Below are 19200 nucleotides of genomic sequence, written 5' to 3' on the forward strand. Positions count from 1 at the left end.
AGATAAAAAAGGGTAAGGAAAGAGACAGGGAGGGAGGAGAAGAGACAAACACACATCAACCCCAGTTGCATGTTAAAAGGACATGACAGGCAGTGGCACTGAGCTGGTGAACAGTACAGTGTACAGAGTAGAGCCAGATGCCATAGCAGAGGAGGTACAGAGACTACATACGGAGGACATGACAAGCCACTGGTAATGATCTAGAACACTCTGATCTAAGGCTTTCATCCAACTAACAGCTCTCCAAAAGGTCACGACAGAAATTGATAATAACTAGCAGCATATCCCATTCCATTGCTCTTAGTTGGGAATGTTCCCTGCATTTTTCTGCTCCACAGCCTTCTAGTGAGTAACTGGCTGAGGTTGCCCAGCTCTGCCCAGCCCACCCCAGCACTACCCCATCCCAGCCCAGCTCAGCCAACCCCAGCCCAGCTCAGCCAACCCAAGCCAACCCCAGCCCAGCTAAGCCAACCCAAGCCAACCCCATCCCAGCCAAGCCAACCCAACTCCAGCCCAGCCAAGCCAACCCCAGCCCAGCTCAGCCAACCCAAGCCAACCCCAGCCCAGCTAAGCCAAGCCAACCCCAGCCCAGCTCAGCCAACCCCACCCCAGCACTACCCCACCCCACCCCAGCTCAGCCAACCCCAGCCCAGCCAACCCCAGCCCAGCTCAGCCAACCCCAGCCCAGCCCAGCCAACCCCAGCCCAGCCCAGCCAACCCCAGCCCAGCTCAGCCAACCCCAGCCAACCCCAGTCCAGACCAGCTCAGCCAACCCCAGCCCAGACCAGCTCAGCCAACCCCAGCCCAGCTTAGCCAATCCCACCCCAGCACTACCCCACCCCAGCCCAGCCAACCCCAGCCCAGCCAACCCCAGCCCAGCTCAGCCAACCCAGCCAACCCCAGCCCAGCCCAGCCAACCCCAGCCCAGCTCAGCCCAGCTCAGCCAACCCCAGCCCAGCTCAGCCAACCCCAGAACAGCTCAGCCAACCCCAGAACAGCTCAGCCAACCCCAGAACACATCAGACTGAGGAGTGGAGAGCTGGCCAAAATGGAGGAACACACTGTGCTGCACTGGGAGAGAGCGACTGGGAGAGAGCGACTGGGAGAGAGCGACTGGGAGAGAGCGACTGGGAGAGAGCGACTGGGAGAGTGGACTGCGATGGGAGAAGCGACTGGGAGAGAGAGTCTGGGAGCGACTGGGAGAGAGCGACTGGGAGAGAGCGACTGGGAGAGAGCGACTGGGAGAGAGCGACTGGGAGAGAGCGACTGGGAGAGAGCGACTGGGAGAGAGCGACTGGGAGAGACTTGCTATTCTGGTGGCGGAGACACGCACAGACACACTCTCACGCACAGACACACACTCTCACGCACAGACACACACTCTCACGCACAGACACACACTCTCACGCACAGACACACACTCTCACGCACAGACACACACTCTCACGCACAGACACACACTCTCACGCACAGACACACACTCTCACGCACAGACACACACTCTCACGCACGTCACACTCTCACGCACAGTCACACTCTCACGCACAGTCACACTCTCACGCACAGTCACACTCTCACGCACAGTCACACTCTCACGCACAGTCACACTCTCACGCACAGTCACACTCTCACGCACAGTCACACTCTCACGCACAGACACACACGTCTCTGCCAAGGACACTTTGGAGTTACACAACACACACACCCACGCACAGTTATGCACAACTAATTTAGCCAAAATACTAATAGTCACCTGCTTGTTATCCCAGAGAAACAGAGGGACTGGAATGATTTATGGGTTTTAACATAGTCCTTTTTAAAATAACTGATCGCAGTCCTCTTTAAGGTGTACTCGAGTAAAACAAATGGAAATAACTTAGTTCTCTTTGTATTCACACTGCCCTTGCCTTTGAATGAGGATCCAACTCTTTTGCAGTCCATGTCCACCTTGCATTCACATTGCTATGTGAATAAATAGCAGAAGAATAACTGCAGATTAAGAGCTAGAATAGATTTTGTACCCCCATGTTGTGATTCTCACTAAATATGTTGTCGTCTTCACACTATTCAATCCCCACTATCAATAAACAGCTTATGAAGTGCTCTTAACCTAAACACATCTGTACATCCATGAACCACCATGGATCATCATCTTCTCTCTTATGTGGCACCAATCAATGTGAGGGGTTATGGCAGGGGTAACAGTGTTGTGTTGCAGTAGTCTAGTATGTGTTTGGGAACAAAGACAAGTGAGCCTGGGGAGCTTTGTGTTCACGTTGCCCTAAAAAAGGGAATCGGACTGCAGAATTCAATAATTATTCCCACACACTTTGTTATCAGTGGCTAGTTGATTCGTTTTTACAGCCGGTAGATATCGACCCAAAGGAGTGGCTCTGGCATTTTGCTGCTATGATTTTTTTCTCATCAGTCAACACAACTACTGTGCTTCCCTGTATCAACTCTAGGCTCAGTGTGAGGACTAAGGAGTAGCCCCTTTAAGGCTGGTCTGTCTGTCCTCTCCATTGCTGATGATGGGGGTGTGTGGAAGAACCACAGTGGTTCTGGTAACGAGGAGTCTGAGGTGGGCAGTGTGGAGCAGGTCCTGGTTCCAGTGCTGGATGTCCTGACCCTGGTGTTGGTTATGACGGACCACTCTCTGTTCGTCGTTGTAGGAGAGGGGCAGGGTCAGGGGGGTCAACCCAACCAGGGGACCATGACAGGGACTGGACACAAACCTGCTGGTCCCCCTCCTCTCCATGCTGCCCTTCCACACCATCGCCATAGCAATGCAGCACTGGCCCTTTGGGGACGTTCTGTGTCGGCAGGTGAGCTTCCTGGGCACCGCCTGCTCCTCGGCTAGTGCCTTCACACTGGCCGCGACATCTGACCGTGGTGAAACCAACCCGGGCCTACGGCCCGTGTGGCGTTGACCTACGGCCCGTGTGGCGTTGACCTACGGCCCGTGTGGCGTTGACCTACGGCCCGTGTGGCGTTGACCTACGGCCCGTGTGGAGTTGACCTACGGCCCGTGTGGCGTTGACCGGTGCTACTAATACTAGTACTACTAGTAGCATCGGTCGCCCCACAGCTGGCCTTCCGCTCAGTGGTTACCCTGCGCATCGCCCCGATGGCCTGACCTGCTTCAACTTCCTGTCGCACGGCAGTCAACTGGCCTATGGAGCCTGCCACGTCCTGCAGTCCTTCGTCGCTGTGGCCTATACCGGGATCTACTTGTTCCTGTGGCAGAGTGGGAGGGACAGCCAGGTGCTCCAGGTACAGCGATACCAGCAGAAGGTAACCCAGATCTTGGCCCTGCTGGTGCTGGCCACCCTCCTACAGCCTGACCTTTGCCGTCCTGGGGGGCCGCAGCCACGGGGCCATCACCCCACTACAGACCCTTCAGTGTGTTCGCCCACCTGATGGCCACCTCCTCCACCGTGGCCAACCCCATCCTCTACGTCCTCATGTCCCAGAAGTTCAGACAGGACCGGCTGAAGCTGGGTCGCGGGGGGTGACCACAGACCACTCTATACAGGACTATACAGGGGAATTGTATCGAAGGTTATGCTTTTTGTCCATGACAACCCGGATGGGGACTGAAAATCTAATGTCTGAGAGCGACACAATAATAGCTCCAGAACTACAAAACCCTTTCTTCCTAAATCTCCCTGAAACACAATTGACACTAAGGTGTGGTATAAACCTCTCTTCAGCTCCAAGGTTCAACTGAGGGAGAGCACTTGAAGTGCCTCCCCACTGTAAGACAACAGTCTAAAAGGAGGACCTGAACACAGAGAATCTAGAGGGTCTCCTGGGACATGGCAGAGAACAGAGACATCCTGGAGAAAGACATTTATCTAGTAAAAATGTTTTAAACAAGTTTTTTAAAGGATGTGAGTGATTGAACAGAGCAACAGTAAAGCCATTCTTCTACCAAATGTTCTTTATTTCTGTTATGTTCTTCTGAGATAAAGATAATGAAGGTCTACCTGTGCCTGAGTCTGGGTTATGTTATTATGTACAGTGTGTTCCCTGACTTAGGTAGATGTGAAAGCTTTGCACTTTGTTTTCCAGACTCAAAGAAAGAATAGAGTTGGTAACAAGTTTATCAGTTGGAGGTCCAAAACAAGTTTTGTAGGACTTTATCTTTGAGAAGGTTTGTTTTCAGGTGAGGTGGAGGATGGAGGGAGGGATGAAAGATGATGCTTAACTAAGTGGGTAAGAGAACCGTCTAAGGAAGGACAAATGTTTCAGCACATTTTTCAAAGTCAAATAACCTGATTAACTAGTGCTTACCTACATTCACTTGGCCTTATCAGGACTCATTCACAACAGGGTACATCAACAGGGTACATCAACAGGGTACATCAACAGGGTACATCAACAGGGTACATCAACAGGGTTATGAGGAAGAGAAGGGATGGATTGCTATAGGATTAGAGGGATGATAACAGATTGTATGAATATGACTGTAGAATAGAGGATGAATAACTTACTTTCCACCAGTGTCTTGCGGTCCAAACCATCATCATTGATCTGCTGAATGTTCCCAAAGTGGATGTCACTAAAGAAGATGCGATTGGCTCCTTTCCCTCCTCCTCCACGGTAGTCAAACGTCAGAGCTATAACGTTCTTCATGTGTTCCGGATCCTCAAACGGTTTTATCGGAGCATTTAGGTTCTCTTCATCCGATAGGTGAACGCTCTTTAGAATAGAGCGTTCTGAGTAGAGTAAGTAGCCGTCGTAGTCACGGCAACCACGTCCATCCTCAGCCAACATACCGTGAGCACAGGCACATGTACGATCTGCGTTGCCACGGAAAAGACACAGTTGCTGGCACCCTCCGTTGTTATCCTTACACACATTAGTTCCTGTGTAGAGGGGAAACATATTTTACTCACTTTAGATAACAAAGTGTGTCTAGACAACAAAAATAATTTATTGACATGGGGGAGGGGGGGACAATTAAATAAGCAGATAATTTTATGTTCAAATATGAAAAATCTCAAATTCAATTGCAAGATTAATAAAAATCTATTGAATGGGTTTGGTATATCAAATAAGTGTATTATCATTTATTTATTGTATTATTGTCACACACCGGATAGGAGCAATGTGTTGTTTTACAGGGTCTGCCATAGTAGTACGGCGCCACTGTAGCAAATGAGGGTAAGTGCCTTGCTCAAGGGCACAGACAGATTTTTCACCTTGTTGCCTTGGGTATTCAAACCAGCGACCTTCGGTTACTGGCCCAACTCTACAGCATTATTGCCACATGTTTGAGTAGACTAAAATAACAAATCCACAGTACATGGCTCCTGCCCACCTTGCTGCCTGGCCCTGCTGAACACTTTGATGTCTTTGAGCTGTACTCCGATGCCAGTGCGCAGGGGCACAGAGTCCGTAGCGTTGTCTTTGCTGCCTCGCTTTATGGAGCCATTGGCATGAGTCCTAAGACAGGCCAGAGAGGGGAGGGGGAAAGAGTGAGAAAGACATGACGACAGGAAGAGAGACAGACTAAGTAAAATAATGAGTGAGAGACAACGGCTGAGAAGGAAGGTGGCAGATGAGTGAGGAGGAGGGAGGGATGGAGAAAGCAGCTGAGAAGGAAGGTGGCAGATGAGTGAGGAGGAGGGAGGGATGGAGAAAGCAGCTGAGAAGGAAGGTGGCAGATGAGTGAGACACACAGAGAGAGACACACAGAGAGAACGAGAGAGAGACACACAGAGAACGAGAGAGAGAGACACACAGAGACCGAGAGAGAGAGAGACACACAGAGAACGAGAGAGAGAGAGACACACAGAGAGAGAGACACGCAGAGAGAGAGAGAGAGAGAGACAGAGACACAGAGAGAGAGACACACAGAGAGAGACACACACAGAGACACACACAGAGAGAGACACACACAGAGAGAGAGAGAGACAGAGACACACAGAGAGAGAGAGACACACAGAGAGAGACACAGAGAGAGAGACACACAGAGAGAGAGACAGAGAGAGAGAGAGAGAGAGACACACAGAGACACACACAGAGAGACACAGAGAGAGAGAGAGACACACACAGAGATAGAGAGAGAGAGAGAGAGACAGAGAGACACAGAGACAGAGAGAGACACAGAGAGCGAGAGAGAGAGAGAGAGAGATAGAGACAGAGAGAGAGACACACAGAGACAGAGAGAGAGAGAGACACACAGAGAGAGACACAGAGAGAGAGAGACACAGAGAGAGAGACACAGAGAGAGAGACACAGAGAGAGAGAACACAGAGAGAGAGACACAGAGAGAGAGAGAGAGAGAGAGAGAGAGAGAAAAAGTGATAGATAACATTGGAGGGAGAGAGAAAGATATATGTAGAGAGAGCGACAGACAGACTGATGGACACGGACCTGTCACTCCAGTAGATGAAGCTTTCAAACACGGAGACAGAGAACATGTCCATGTTGTTGTTAGCCAGCACCACCTGTCTGTTCTCTCCAGTCTCCAGGTTGATACGCTCTATCTTGTCTGTACGAGCATCACACCAGTACAGAAAACCCTCCTGCACACACACATTGCAAGACAGTGAGTTCAGTGTGTGTATATACACTGAATATACAAAACATTAAGAACACCTGTTCTTTCCATGACAGATTGACCAGGTAAAAACTACAATCCCTTATTGATGTCAATTGTTAAACCACTTCAATCAGTGTAGATGTATAGGAGGATACAGGTTATAGAAGGATTTTAAAGCCTTGAGACATGGATTGGGTGTGTGTGTCATTCAAAGGGTGAATGGGCAAGACAAAATATTTAAGTGCCTTTGAACGAGGTATGGTAGTAGGTGCCAGGCGGGCCGGTTTGTGTAATGAACTGCAACGCTGCTGGGTTTTTCACGCTTCAGTTTCCCGTGTGTATCAAGAATGGTCCACCAACCAAAGCACATCCAGCCAACTTGACACAACTGTGGGAAGCATTGGCGTCAACATGGGCCAGCATCCCCGTGGAATGCTTTCGACACCTTGTAGAGTCCATTCCCGACGAATTGAAGCTGTTGTGAGGGCAAATGTGAGGGGTGTAACTCAATATCAGGAAGGTGTTCTTAATGTTTTGCATATTCAGTGTCTGTCTGTGTGGAAGAGAGAGTTTGTGTGTTATACTGTACCCGGTAGTCTATGGAGATGCCATTAGGCCAGCTGATGCTGACGTTGACCAGTACAGCTCTCTGAGACCCGTCCAGGCGAGACCTCTCGATCCGTGGGTACTGACCCCACTCTGTCCAGAACAAATACCTGTAAACACACACACACACACACACACACACACACACACACACACACACACACACACACACACACACACACACACACACACACAAGTAAGCGAGAAGTCACTTTTCCCTTTCACTCCATTTAACCGAGGTTAGAGTTACCCCCTCTCCCCACTGTCCTCACCCTTTCTCTGGGTGGACAGTGATGGCACGGGGCTTGTCCAGGCCCTGGGAGATGACTACGTAGCGGAAGGAGCCGTTCAGTCTGGCCACCTCAATCACATCAAAGCCCTGGTCAGTCCAGTAGATGTTCCCTATGGAGGGTCAAGACAGAGCACCAACAATCAATACAACAACAATACAGACCTGTCACACTTCAGCTACAGTGTCTTTTAAACAATCAACATGTTTTACAGTACAAGAGCATCGATTCCATCAACCACTAGAGTCTAACTGATGCAGGAGTTCTGCAGAAGGTTACTGTATGTTGTGGGATAAATACATGTCTATCGCCACTGTATATAACACTACATCTAAATACAACTAGGCCAATGGAGAATGCAGTCATTATTGTTTGGTTGGTGTTGAGGTGTAAAAGGGGTTTCCCAGCGTAACCTCAGAGAGCTGATGTAATGCTGCAGTGTTCATTACACATCCTGCAGTAAGGCCTCGCTCTGTCCACATCCCTGTCATGTGACCTGGACTATACAGGCACCTCTGGGCTTTTTCCCATCTCCTCGGTCTACCACTCTCTCTCTGTGTTAATCTTTCTCCTCTTCCCATCTCCTCGGTCTACCACTCTCTCTCTGTGTTAATCTTTCTCCTCTTCCCATCTCCTCGGTCTACCACTCTCTCTCTGTGTTAATCTTTCTCCTCTTCTTTTAGTTTCTCCTTCCCTCTCCCCACCTCTCCCTTTTCCCACCTCTCCCTCTCCCTTTCCCCACCTCTCCCTTTCCCCACCTCTCCCTTTCCCCACCTCTCCCTCTCCCTACCTCTCCCTCTCCCTTTCCCCACCTCTCCCTCTCCCTTTCCCCACCTCTCCCTCCCCCCCCCACCTCTCCCTCTCTTTCCCCACCTCTCCCTTTCCCCACCTCTCCCTTTCCCCACCTCTCCCTTTCCCCACCTCTCCCTTTCCCCACCTCTCCCTTTCCCCACCTCTCCCTTTCCCCACCTCTCCCTCCTCTCTTTCCCCACCTCTCCCCCACCTCTCCCTCTCTCTTTCCCCACCTCTCCCTCTCTCTTTCCCCCACCTCTCCCTCTCTCTTTCCCCACCTCTCCCTTCTCTTTCCCCACCTCTCCCTCTCTCTTTCCCCACCTCTCCCTCTCTCTTTCCCCACCTCTCCCTCTCTCTTTCCCCACCTCTCCCTCTCTCTTTCCCCACCTCTCCCTCTCTCTTTCCCCCACCTCTCCCTCTCTCTTTCCCCACCTCTCCCTCTCTCTTTCCCCACCTCTCCCTCTCTCTTTCCCCACCTCTCCCTCTCTCTTTCCCCCACCTCTCCCTCTCTCTTTCCCCACCTCTCCCTCTCTCTTTCCCCACCTCTCCCTCTCTCTTTCCCCACCTCTCCCTCTCTCTTTCCCCACCTCTCCCTCTCTCTTTCCCCACCTCTCCCTCTCTCTTTCCCCACCTCTCCCTCTCTGACATGGCAGAGGTGAGGATGTGAGCAGAATGAGAATCTCATCTCTCTTCTGTAAAGCGTGTTACACGTGAGTCTGTGATAGATACCGAATGCGTGAGTGTGTGTACAGTATCAGTTGGTATGTACGTGTAGTACATGTGAGCGTATGAGTCTGTATGCATGTGCACGTGTATGCATGGTGTGTTTGCTTTACCAGCGATCCAGTCCACAGTGATGCCCTCCACCCTGCCGATGCCGTTGGTCACCACGTCTTCTCTCCAGGTCTGGTCTCTCTTAGCTCTGCTGATGGTGCTCAGGCCCATGTCCACCCAGTAGATAGTGTCATTGTCTGGAGGGGAGACATTACAGGAGAGTAGATACTATACCCATCATACTCATTAACAGGCTCATGTGGAATGAATCTACCATATTGTCTGGATTCAGCATATATTCATGATGTCTTTCCTCACTACTGATCTACTTTGGTTATATATAGTGTTTGAAAACCCCTCTCTCCAAGGTGGCTGTGTGTGTGTGTGTGTGTGTGTGTGTGTGTGTGTGTGTCTGTCCATACCTGCATGGAAGTCTATGCCCACGGCCAGGGAGGTGCCCGACATTGGCACCAGAGCATCTGACTTGTCCGAGGGATCCAGGGGGATGCCACGGATGCCCTCATGAACAGAGTAAAGCAGGAAAGAGCCCACACCTGAGGCCAAGTGAAAAATTAGGATTGGATATACAGTTACAGGCAAATATATTGGCACCTTGCGCTTTCCATAAATAATTCCCAATTTCTTCTAAAATAAGTTGAAATTGAAAATGTGTCCACACCATTTTATTGGATTTTCTATACATTTCAACAGGTTTTTTTTCAAGACAATTAGAAAGAGTTCTTCCCCACAAAAGGGCTTTGTTAGACAGAAATACTCCTCAGCACCCCACTCCCCCCTCAGACGATCCCGCAGGTGAAGAAGCCGGATGTGGAGGGCCTGGCGTGGTTACACGTTGTCTGCGGTTGGATGTACTGCCAAATTCTCTAAAATGACGTTGAAGGTTGCTTATGGTAGAGAAATTAACATTAAATTCTCTGGCAACAGCTCTGGTGGACATTCCTGCAGTCAGAATGCCAATTGCAGCTCCCTCAAAACTTGAAATCTGTGGCATTGTGTAGTGACACAAAACTGCACATTTTAGAGAGGACTTTTATTGTCCCCAGCACTGTCATGATCATGCTGCTTAATCAGCTTCTTGATATTCTACACATGTCAGGTGGATGGATTATCTTGGCAAAGGAGAAATGCTCACTGACAGGGATGTAACCAAATTTGTGTTCAACATTTGAGAGAAATAGGCTTTTTGTGCATATGGAACTTTTCTGGGATTTTTTTTATTTCAGCTCATAAAATATGGGACCAACACTTTACACGTTGCGTTTATATTTTTGTTACTTATAAATAACTTATTCACAGTGTGTGTGTGTGTGTGTGTGTGTGTGTGTGTGTGTGTGTGTGTGTGTGTGTGTGTCTCACCCTCACAGGACTGTTGTCCACTCCTGAGGCTGTATCCAGCGGTACACATGCAGGCTCGTGTGGTGGGGGAGGTGGGCAGGCACAGCTGGGAACAGTCTCCATTGTTAATACTGCACAGATTAGTGCCTGGAAACACAACACAAAAACAAACATGCTGAGGAACCTGCACCCACACCCACACACACACCCACACACACACACACACACGTCTACTTTTATAGAATAAAAACAAGACAGATATGTATTTGCACGGATAGATTAAAATGGTTACTTATAATCTAGTAGCAAGCGAACACACACACACCTTTCTGCACAGTCTCGTTGTAGATCTTCATGTGCATCATGGGAGATGTGCCGTTTCTCAGGACCCTCCAGTTCCCTCCGTCGCTCTTGTCACAGGTTCCTATCTGGTCAGTCCCCTGGTCCGCCCACCATAGCTTCTCACCTACATACAGCACACAACAGCCAATCACAACATTACATTTCATCTCTTTACACAATTGGGCCAATCAAAATGACCCATCACATTCATACTCCAATCACACAAATAATGAAAGTTGAGACCTACTGTAGCAGCCATAGGTGAGTATTCAAACACTTCAGAACCGAAAGAGAAATGCAGCTAGAAGGCAGAATGTACAATCCTAGTAAGAGAGGAGCCATGTTATGCACCCATGATGGCCAGAGCTGTGGCCTTCGTCAGTTTGACTCCCTCCAGAACCTCTAGACCCGAACCGTCCAGCTTACAGCGGCTGATGGTACTGTTCCCTGAGCTGACCCAGTACAGCTGCTCTGTGTCAAAGTCTATGGACAGACCTGGAGACAGAGGAGAGATGGAGAAAGAGGCGATTACGATGATCCCAGATGGCAAACTATTACCTATAGTGTACTACTTTTATCCCAGAACCACTCACCCACTGGGCCCTTCTGATTGGTGAAGAGGACAGTGTGGTTGCTGCCGTCAGTGTTGGCCATGCTGATGTTGTCTCCATCTGTCCAGTACAGCTTCCTGGAACACAGAGACAAAATGTCATATCATGCTACTGAAAGCACTACTGGAAAAATACCTTTTGTTTGTTCGACTTGATAGCACCTAATAGTCTGTATTATCATTTTTAAATGTGTGAAAGCTGTTAATTCAGTTCACAAACACACAATAAGGCAACACATCAGAATTTGTGAGAAAATAAATTGTGGTGCAAAACTAGCAAAACATTCAGCAGCCTAGGCCTAGCATGGCCTACATTTGGTGCATATATATCTACTGAACGTCTTCTTGACAGATGGAAAGGTAGTTATACAGCTAGTTTACAATCTATGTAAAAACCTCAGTGTTTTAATAGCAGCATCTTTCATTGGGTATAAAGTACAGGAGCCTGCTCTTACTTATTGCAGGGTCAAGGCTAGTTTAGAACAGTGTGGGTGGGTGGATGTTGATTGGGATAGGCCAAGCAGGAAGCATGTCAGTGGGGCTGGGCTAGAGTAGAGTCCTGCTGCAATTCTATTTCACTGCAGTCAATTAAATGCAACATGAATGGCTTCTCTTTCTCTCCATTTATTCTGGGGAATTCTAAAACTCTCTCTGTGAGAGGCATAATATCCAGGCTACACACAAAAGTGGGCGGAAACAGGCACTCATAAAAACAAAACACATATACAGAAACATATGCAATCAAAGACTTCTATGAAACACTAATGTACGCTCACAAAAACACACTTGATGTGATGCCTATCTAAAAAACATAGGGCAATTCATGTGTATTTGTGATTACTTTAGCATGGGTGTCACTATTTAATACCCCCCCTTCCGCCCCTCCACTTCCTCTCAAAAACAACCACTTCCACCGCAGCCTGCATTTGTTTAGTTCTCATGCGTTTCAATACAGTTCCTGAAAACAATTGAAACCTAGTCTCTCGTCTGTCTTTCTCACCCCCGACCCCCCTTTCCCTACCCCCTCCTGTCCTGGATTCATTCTAGGCAGTGCTTCTGGTTTCCCCCATGCAAGCAGCACAGCCCAGGTGGGAAACTTTCCTCAGCTCAGTAAGTTTCTCCAAAAACTGAGAAAAAAATGAAGAAAAAAAAGGCAGAGACATTCTCAAAGAAAATATCCTCTCTGCGTCCGCCCCACGCATACTCACAAACACACATCGACAAAGTAGAGCACACACACAAACACACAAAGAGAAACACACACAATGTCTGTTAGTGATTTTAGGAGCGGCTATATGCCTGCTCAGCCATTGTCTCTTTAAAAAGACCAAAAGACAGAAAAGGAGCAAGAGAGATAAATATAGAGTAATAGCGAAAGAGAGCGAAAAGGAGTGAGAGAAAAATAATGTGTAAGAGAGAGAAATATAAATTAAGAGAGAGAAACTCAGGAAAAAGAGGGAAAGAGTAAGATAAGAAAATTGAGATGAGAGAAATTGAGACACAGAGAGCTAGAATGGGGCCAATGTGTGACGGTGTGTAAAACATGTATAAGTGCAGTCTGGCTCTTAACACAGCAGCAATCTGTTGAGAAAGAGAGAGAGAGCGAGGGAGAGATGAAAAGGGAAAGATGAGAGGAACTGAAGTCCCGTCTAGAGTGGGAGAGCTGGCTGATCTTTGTTAGAGGTCAGCCATCATCTAAACTACCCTTCGTATCAGTGGGGAGCCTGTCTGACAGCCAGATGGTCTCTGTGTGTGAGTGTGTTGGGGGTGTGTGTGTATGTTGAGGGGGGGTGTTGGGCGAGTGTGCATGTGCACGTGGGTTCTACCTACCCCAGTATAGGGTGCAGCACCAGACAGTGGGGTTTATCCAGACCCTGGATAACAGCGTTCTTAAAGGATCCATCCAGTCTGGCCACGTTGATCTGTTTCTTATTGGCATCGTAACTGGTCCAGAACAGGTTCCTAGACACCCAGTCTACTGCCAGGCCATGGGCGTTGGGCAGGTCTAGGGGAAGACAACGTTATTCATGAGACAACACAAAAAATATGCAATTTCATTAAAGGAATAGTTCATCCAAATGACACAATTACATAGGTGTTTCTTTGGACAAGGATACTCACCAATGTCCCTTTGTAATTTGGGTGAACTATCCCTTACTGATAGCCAATTAGAAAACCTACATGAACATTTTGACTGATTGACTCATTCATTCTATAGGTATTTCATTAGTTGACCCCAAGTAGGTTAGATATTTCCACAGTATATTCCCTACCAGCAGACACCACGGTCTCCACTCCGGTGCCGTTGATGAAGGCTCTCTTGATGGTCTGGGTTCGGACGTCTGACCAGTAGATCCGGTTCTCCAGAGCGTCATAGTCCACCACGGTCACGTTGTCTATCTCTGGCACGGTGAAGGAGATGATGTAGTTATAGTAGGGGTTGTCTATGTCCACTCCCCTGATCTCTGTCTGACGGGCATACAGCAGGAACTGACGGGACTCTGGACGGGGCGAGAGAGAGGGAGGAGAGGGGTGTTAGGGAGATGGTTGGGGTAGAGTGTGCGTGTTAAGATGGTCTGATTGCATGGGCATACAGTGGGAACTGACTGTAGGAGAGGGGAAAAGGGTAGAGGCTTAAATTGTGATGAGTGTGTGCGTGTAAGTGTGTGTGTGGTGTGTGAAATGTCTTTGCCACTTACGCATCTACTCAATACAATCCCCCACAATAACAAGCAGTTAGGACCAATGTTCCCTCTAATTCTTTTCAGCCCTGAGCAAATTTCACATCTGCTGAGCGCAAACTTGAACGTTGTGAAAATTCTGTGCAACTTCCAGCGCAAGTTGACTGTGAATACTAAGGCTGTACCCGCTTTAAGTTCCAGTTTTAACAGTGGCCAAGTAGGCTACTGTGGCTATTTGATCATAATGTAGGCCTACTAGAGTGGCCTACCATCAACACAGAAGAAAATGCATCCCATAACATTTTACCATGGAAATAGCTGTTCTATCATTCAGCCTACAGTATCAGCCAATGTGTGGTGTTCAATGTAGGTCTACAATCCATGAGACTGTTAAACAAAACATGCAGGGCTTGACATTAACCTGTTTATCCACTTGTCCTTCAGACAAAGAAGTGACTGAAAATATTGTTTGATGCAAGAAACCACTTTACAAAATAAAATGCATCATTATTCCCATAGCATTATTAAAGAAAATCAGATTAATTATGTTACCTTCTGCCTATTGGCTACTTGGCTTATTCAAGCCCGTCTCAAAAAACAACACTGCCCCTTTAAGACAAAAAAAGCTCTTTACTTTACTCACTTTTCAAAGATGGCTAGCAATGCACACGTTTTGTAGGAAACAGTCACTCCCCCATTTCTGACTACAAATGATCTATAACTGGGCTAATAACTCACTAACTAGCAAAGGATATGAACAAACGTTGGAGCTAGGAAGACAAGCATTTCGCTACACCCGCAATAACATCTGCTAAATATGTGTATGTGACCAAAAACATCAGTTAAATATGTGTATGTGACCATTAACATCAGTTAAATATGTGTATGTGACCAATAACATCTGTAAATATGTGTATGTGACCAATAACATCTGTAAATATGTGTATGTGACCAATAACATCTGTTAAATATGTGTATGTGACCAATAACATCTGTTAAATATGTGTATGTGACCAATAACATCTGTTAAATATGTGTATGTGACCAATAACATGAGTTAAAGATGTGTATGTGACCAATAACATGAGTTAAAGATGTGTATGTGACCAATAACATCAGTTAAAGATGTGTATGTGACCAATAACATGAGTTAAATATGTGTATGTGACCAATAACATGAGTTAAATATGTGTATGTGACCAATAACATGAGTTAAATATGTGTATGTGACCAATAACATGAGTTAAATATGTGTATGTGACCAATAACATCAGTTAAATATGTGTATGTGACCAATAACATCTGTTAAATATGTGTATGTGACCAATAACATCAGTTAAATATGTGTATGTGACCAATAACATCAGTTAAATATGTGTATGTGACCAATAACATCTGTAAAATATGTGTATGTGACTAATAACATCTGTAAATTATGTGTATGTGACCAATAACATCTGTAAATTATGTGTATGTGACCAATAACATCTGTAAAATATGTGTATGTGACCAATAACATCTGTAAAATATGTGTATGTGACCAATAACATCTGTAAAATATGTGTATGTGACCAATAACATCTGTAAAATATGTGTATGTGACCAATAACATCTGTAAAATATGTGTATGTGACCAATAACATCTGTAAAATACGTGTATGTGACCAATAACATCTGTAAAATATGTGTATGTGCCTAATAACATCTGTAAATATGTGTATGTGACCAATAACATCTGTAAATTATGTGTATGTGACCAATAACATCTGTAAAATATGTGTATGTGACCAATAACATCTGTAAAATATGTGTATGTGACCAATAACATCTGTAAAATACGTGTATGTGACCAATAACATCTGTAAAATACGTGTATGTGACCAATAACATCTGTTAAATACGTGTATGTGACCAATAACATCTGTAAAATACGTGTATGTGACCAATAACATCTGTAAAATATGTGTATGTGCCCAATAACATCTGTTAAATATGTGTATGTGACCAATAACATCTGTTAAATATGTGTATGTGACCAATAACATCTGCTAAATTATGTGTATGTGACCAATAACATCAGTTAAATACGTGTATGTGACCAATAACATCAGTTAAATACGTGTATGTGACCAATAACATCTGTAAAATATGTGTATGTGACCAATAACATCTGTAAAATATGTGTATGTGACCAATAACATCTGTAAATGTGTGTGTGACCAATAACATCAGTTAAATATGTGTATGTGACCAATAACATCAGTAAAATATGTGTATGTGACCAATAACATCAGTTAAATATGTGTATGTGACCAATAACATCAGTTAAATACGTGTATGTGACCAATAACATCAGTTAAATATGTGTATGTGACCAATAACATCAGTTAAATATGTGTGTGTGACCAATAACATCAGTTAAATATGTGTATGTGACCAATAACATCTGTAAATATGTGTATGTGACCAATAACATCTGCTAAATTATGTGTATGTGACCAATAACATCAGTAAATGTGTATGTGACCAATAACATCAGTTAAATATGTGTTGTGACCAATAACATCAGTTAAATATGTGTATGTGACCAATAACATCAGTTAAATATGTGTATGTGACCAATAACATCAGTTAAATATGTGTATGTGACCAATAACATCTGTTAAATATGTGTATGTGACCAATAACATCTGTAAATATGTGTATGTGACCAATAACATCTGTTAAATATGTGTATGTGACCAATAACATCTGTAAATTATGTGTATGTGACCAATAACATCAGTTAAATATGTGTATGTGACCAATAACATCTGTAAAATATGTGTATGTGACCAATAACATCTGTAAAATATGTGTATGTGACCAATAACATCTGTAAAATATGTGTATGTGACCAATAACATCTGTAAAATACGTGTATGTGACCAATAACATCTGTAAAATACGTGTATGTGACCAATAACATCTGTAAAATACGTGTATGTGACCAATAACATCTGTAAAATATGTGTATGTGCCTAATAACATCTGTAAATATGTGTATGTGACCAATAACATCTGTAAATTATGTGTATGTGACCAATAACATCTGTAAAATATGTGTATGTGACCAATAACATCTGTTAAATATGTGTATGTGACCAATAACATCTGTAAAATATGTGTATGTGACCAATAACATCTGTAAAATATGTGTATGTGACCAATAACATCTGTAAAATACGTGTATGTGACCAATAACATCTGTAAAATACGTGTATGTGACCAATAACATCTGTAAAATACGTGTATGTGACCAATAACATCAGTTAAATACGTGTATGTGACCAATAACATCAGTTAAATACGTGTATGTGACCAATAACATCAGTTAAATATGTGTATGTGACCAATAACATCAGTTAAATATGTGTATGTGACCAATAACATCAGTTAAATATGTGTATGTGACCAATAACATCAGTTAAATATGTGTATGTGACCAATAACATCTGTAAATATGTGTATGTGACCAATAACATCTGCTAAATTATGTGTATGTGACCAATAACATCAGTAAATGTGTATGTGACCAATAACATCTGTAAATGTGTGTGTGACCAATAACATCAGTTAAATATGTGTATGTGACCAATAACATCAGTTAAATATGTGTATGTGACCAATAACATCAGTTAAATATGTGTATGTGACCAATAACATCAGTTAAATATGTGTATGTGACCAATAACATCAGTTAAATATGTGTATGTGACCAATAACATCAGTTAAATATGTGTATGTGACCAATAACATCTGTAAATATGTGTATGTGACCAATAACATCAGTTAAATATGTGTATGTGACCAATAACATCTGTAAATTATGTGTATGTGACCAATAACATCTGTAAAATATGTGTATGTGACCAATAACATCTGTTAAATATGTGTATGTGACCAATAACATCTGTTAAATATGTGTATGTGACCAATAACATCTGCTAAATATGTGTATGTGACCAATAACATCTGTTAAATATGTGTATGTGACCAATAACATCAGTTAAATATGTGTATGTGACCAATAACATCAGTTAAATATGTGTATGTGACCAATAACATCAGTTAAATATGTGTATGTGACCAATAACATCAGTTAAATATGTGTATGTGACCAATAACATCAGTTAAATATGTGTATGTGACCAATAACATCAGTTAAATATGTGTATGTGACCAATAACATCAGTTAAATATGTGTATGTGACCAATAACATCAGTAAATATGTGTATGTGACCAATAACATCAGTTAAATATGTGTATGTGACCAATAACATCTGTAAATTATGTGTATGTGACCAATAACATCTGTAAATTATGTGTATGTGACCAATAACATCTGTAAAATATGCGTATGTGACCAATAACATCTGTTAAATATGCGTATGTGACCAATAACATCTGCTAAATATGTGTATGTGACCAATAACATCTGTTAAATATGTGTATGTGACCAATAACATCAGTTAAATATGTGTATGTGACCAATAACATCAGTTAAATATGTGTATGTGACCAATAACATCTGCTAAATATGTGTATGTGACCAATAACATCTGCTAAATATGTGTATGTGACCAATAACATCTGCTAAATATGTGTATGTGACCAATAACATCTGTTAAATATGTGTATGTGACCAATAACATCTGCTAAATATGTGTATGTGACCAATAACATCTGCTAAATATGTGTATGTGACCAATAACATCTGTTAAATATGTGTATGTGACCAATAACATCAGTAAATATGTGTATGTGACCAATAACATCTGTAAATTATGTGTATGTGACCAATAACATCTGTAAAATATGTGTATGTGACCAATAACATCTGTAAAATATGTGTATGTGACCAATAACATCTGTAAAATACGTGTATGTGACCAATAACATCTGTAAAATATGTGTATGTGCCTAATAACATCTGTAAATATGTGTATGTGCCTAATAACATCTGTAAATATGTGTATGTGACCAATAACATCTGTAAAATATGTGTATGTGACCAATAACATCTGTTAAATATGTGTATGTGACCAATAACATCTGTAAAATATGTGTATGTGACCAATAACATCTGTTAAATATGTGTATGTGACCAATAACATCTGTAAAATATGTGTATGTGACCAATAACATCTGTAAAA

At 44.1% G+C, this 19200-nt stretch overlaps 1 protein-coding gene across 4 annotated transcripts in view; it reads right to left on the reverse strand.

Annotated features, from left to right (window-relative positions):
* The window catches only part of LOC106583141 (low-density lipoprotein receptor-related protein 1), a 219342-nt gene that overhangs the window by 39967 nt on the left and 160175 nt on the right, over window positions 1-19200 (reverse strand). For all 4 annotated transcript variants that reach the window (XM_045705049.1, XM_045705048.1, XM_045705050.1 and 1 more), the window contains exons 29-41: window positions 13597-13824; window positions 13154-13328; window positions 11307-11401; window positions 11065-11208; window positions 10697-10837; window positions 10393-10518; window positions 9438-9569; window positions 9078-9212; window positions 7432-7561; window positions 7143-7269; window positions 6385-6536; window positions 5327-5451; window positions 4497-4871 (exon numbers count right to left, since the gene is read on the reverse strand). In XM_045705049.1, coding sequence (XP_045561005.1) covers window positions 4497-4871; window positions 5327-5451; window positions 6385-6536; window positions 7143-7269; window positions 7432-7561; window positions 9078-9212; window positions 9438-9569; window positions 10393-10518; window positions 10697-10837; window positions 11065-11208; window positions 11307-11401; window positions 13154-13328; window positions 13597-13824 — 2085 coding nt within the window. The remainder of the gene's footprint in view (window positions 1-4496; window positions 4872-5326; window positions 5452-6384; window positions 6537-7142; window positions 7270-7431; window positions 7562-9077; window positions 9213-9437; window positions 9570-10392; window positions 10519-10696; window positions 10838-11064; window positions 11209-11306; window positions 11402-13153; window positions 13329-13596; window positions 13825-19200) is intronic.

This window comes from Salmo salar, chromosome ssa22 (genome assembly GCF_905237065.1).
Source record: "Salmo salar chromosome ssa22, Ssal_v3.1, whole genome shotgun sequence".
In the NCBI taxonomy this organism is placed as follows: Eukaryota; Metazoa; Chordata; class Actinopteri; order Salmoniformes; family Salmonidae; genus Salmo; species Salmo salar.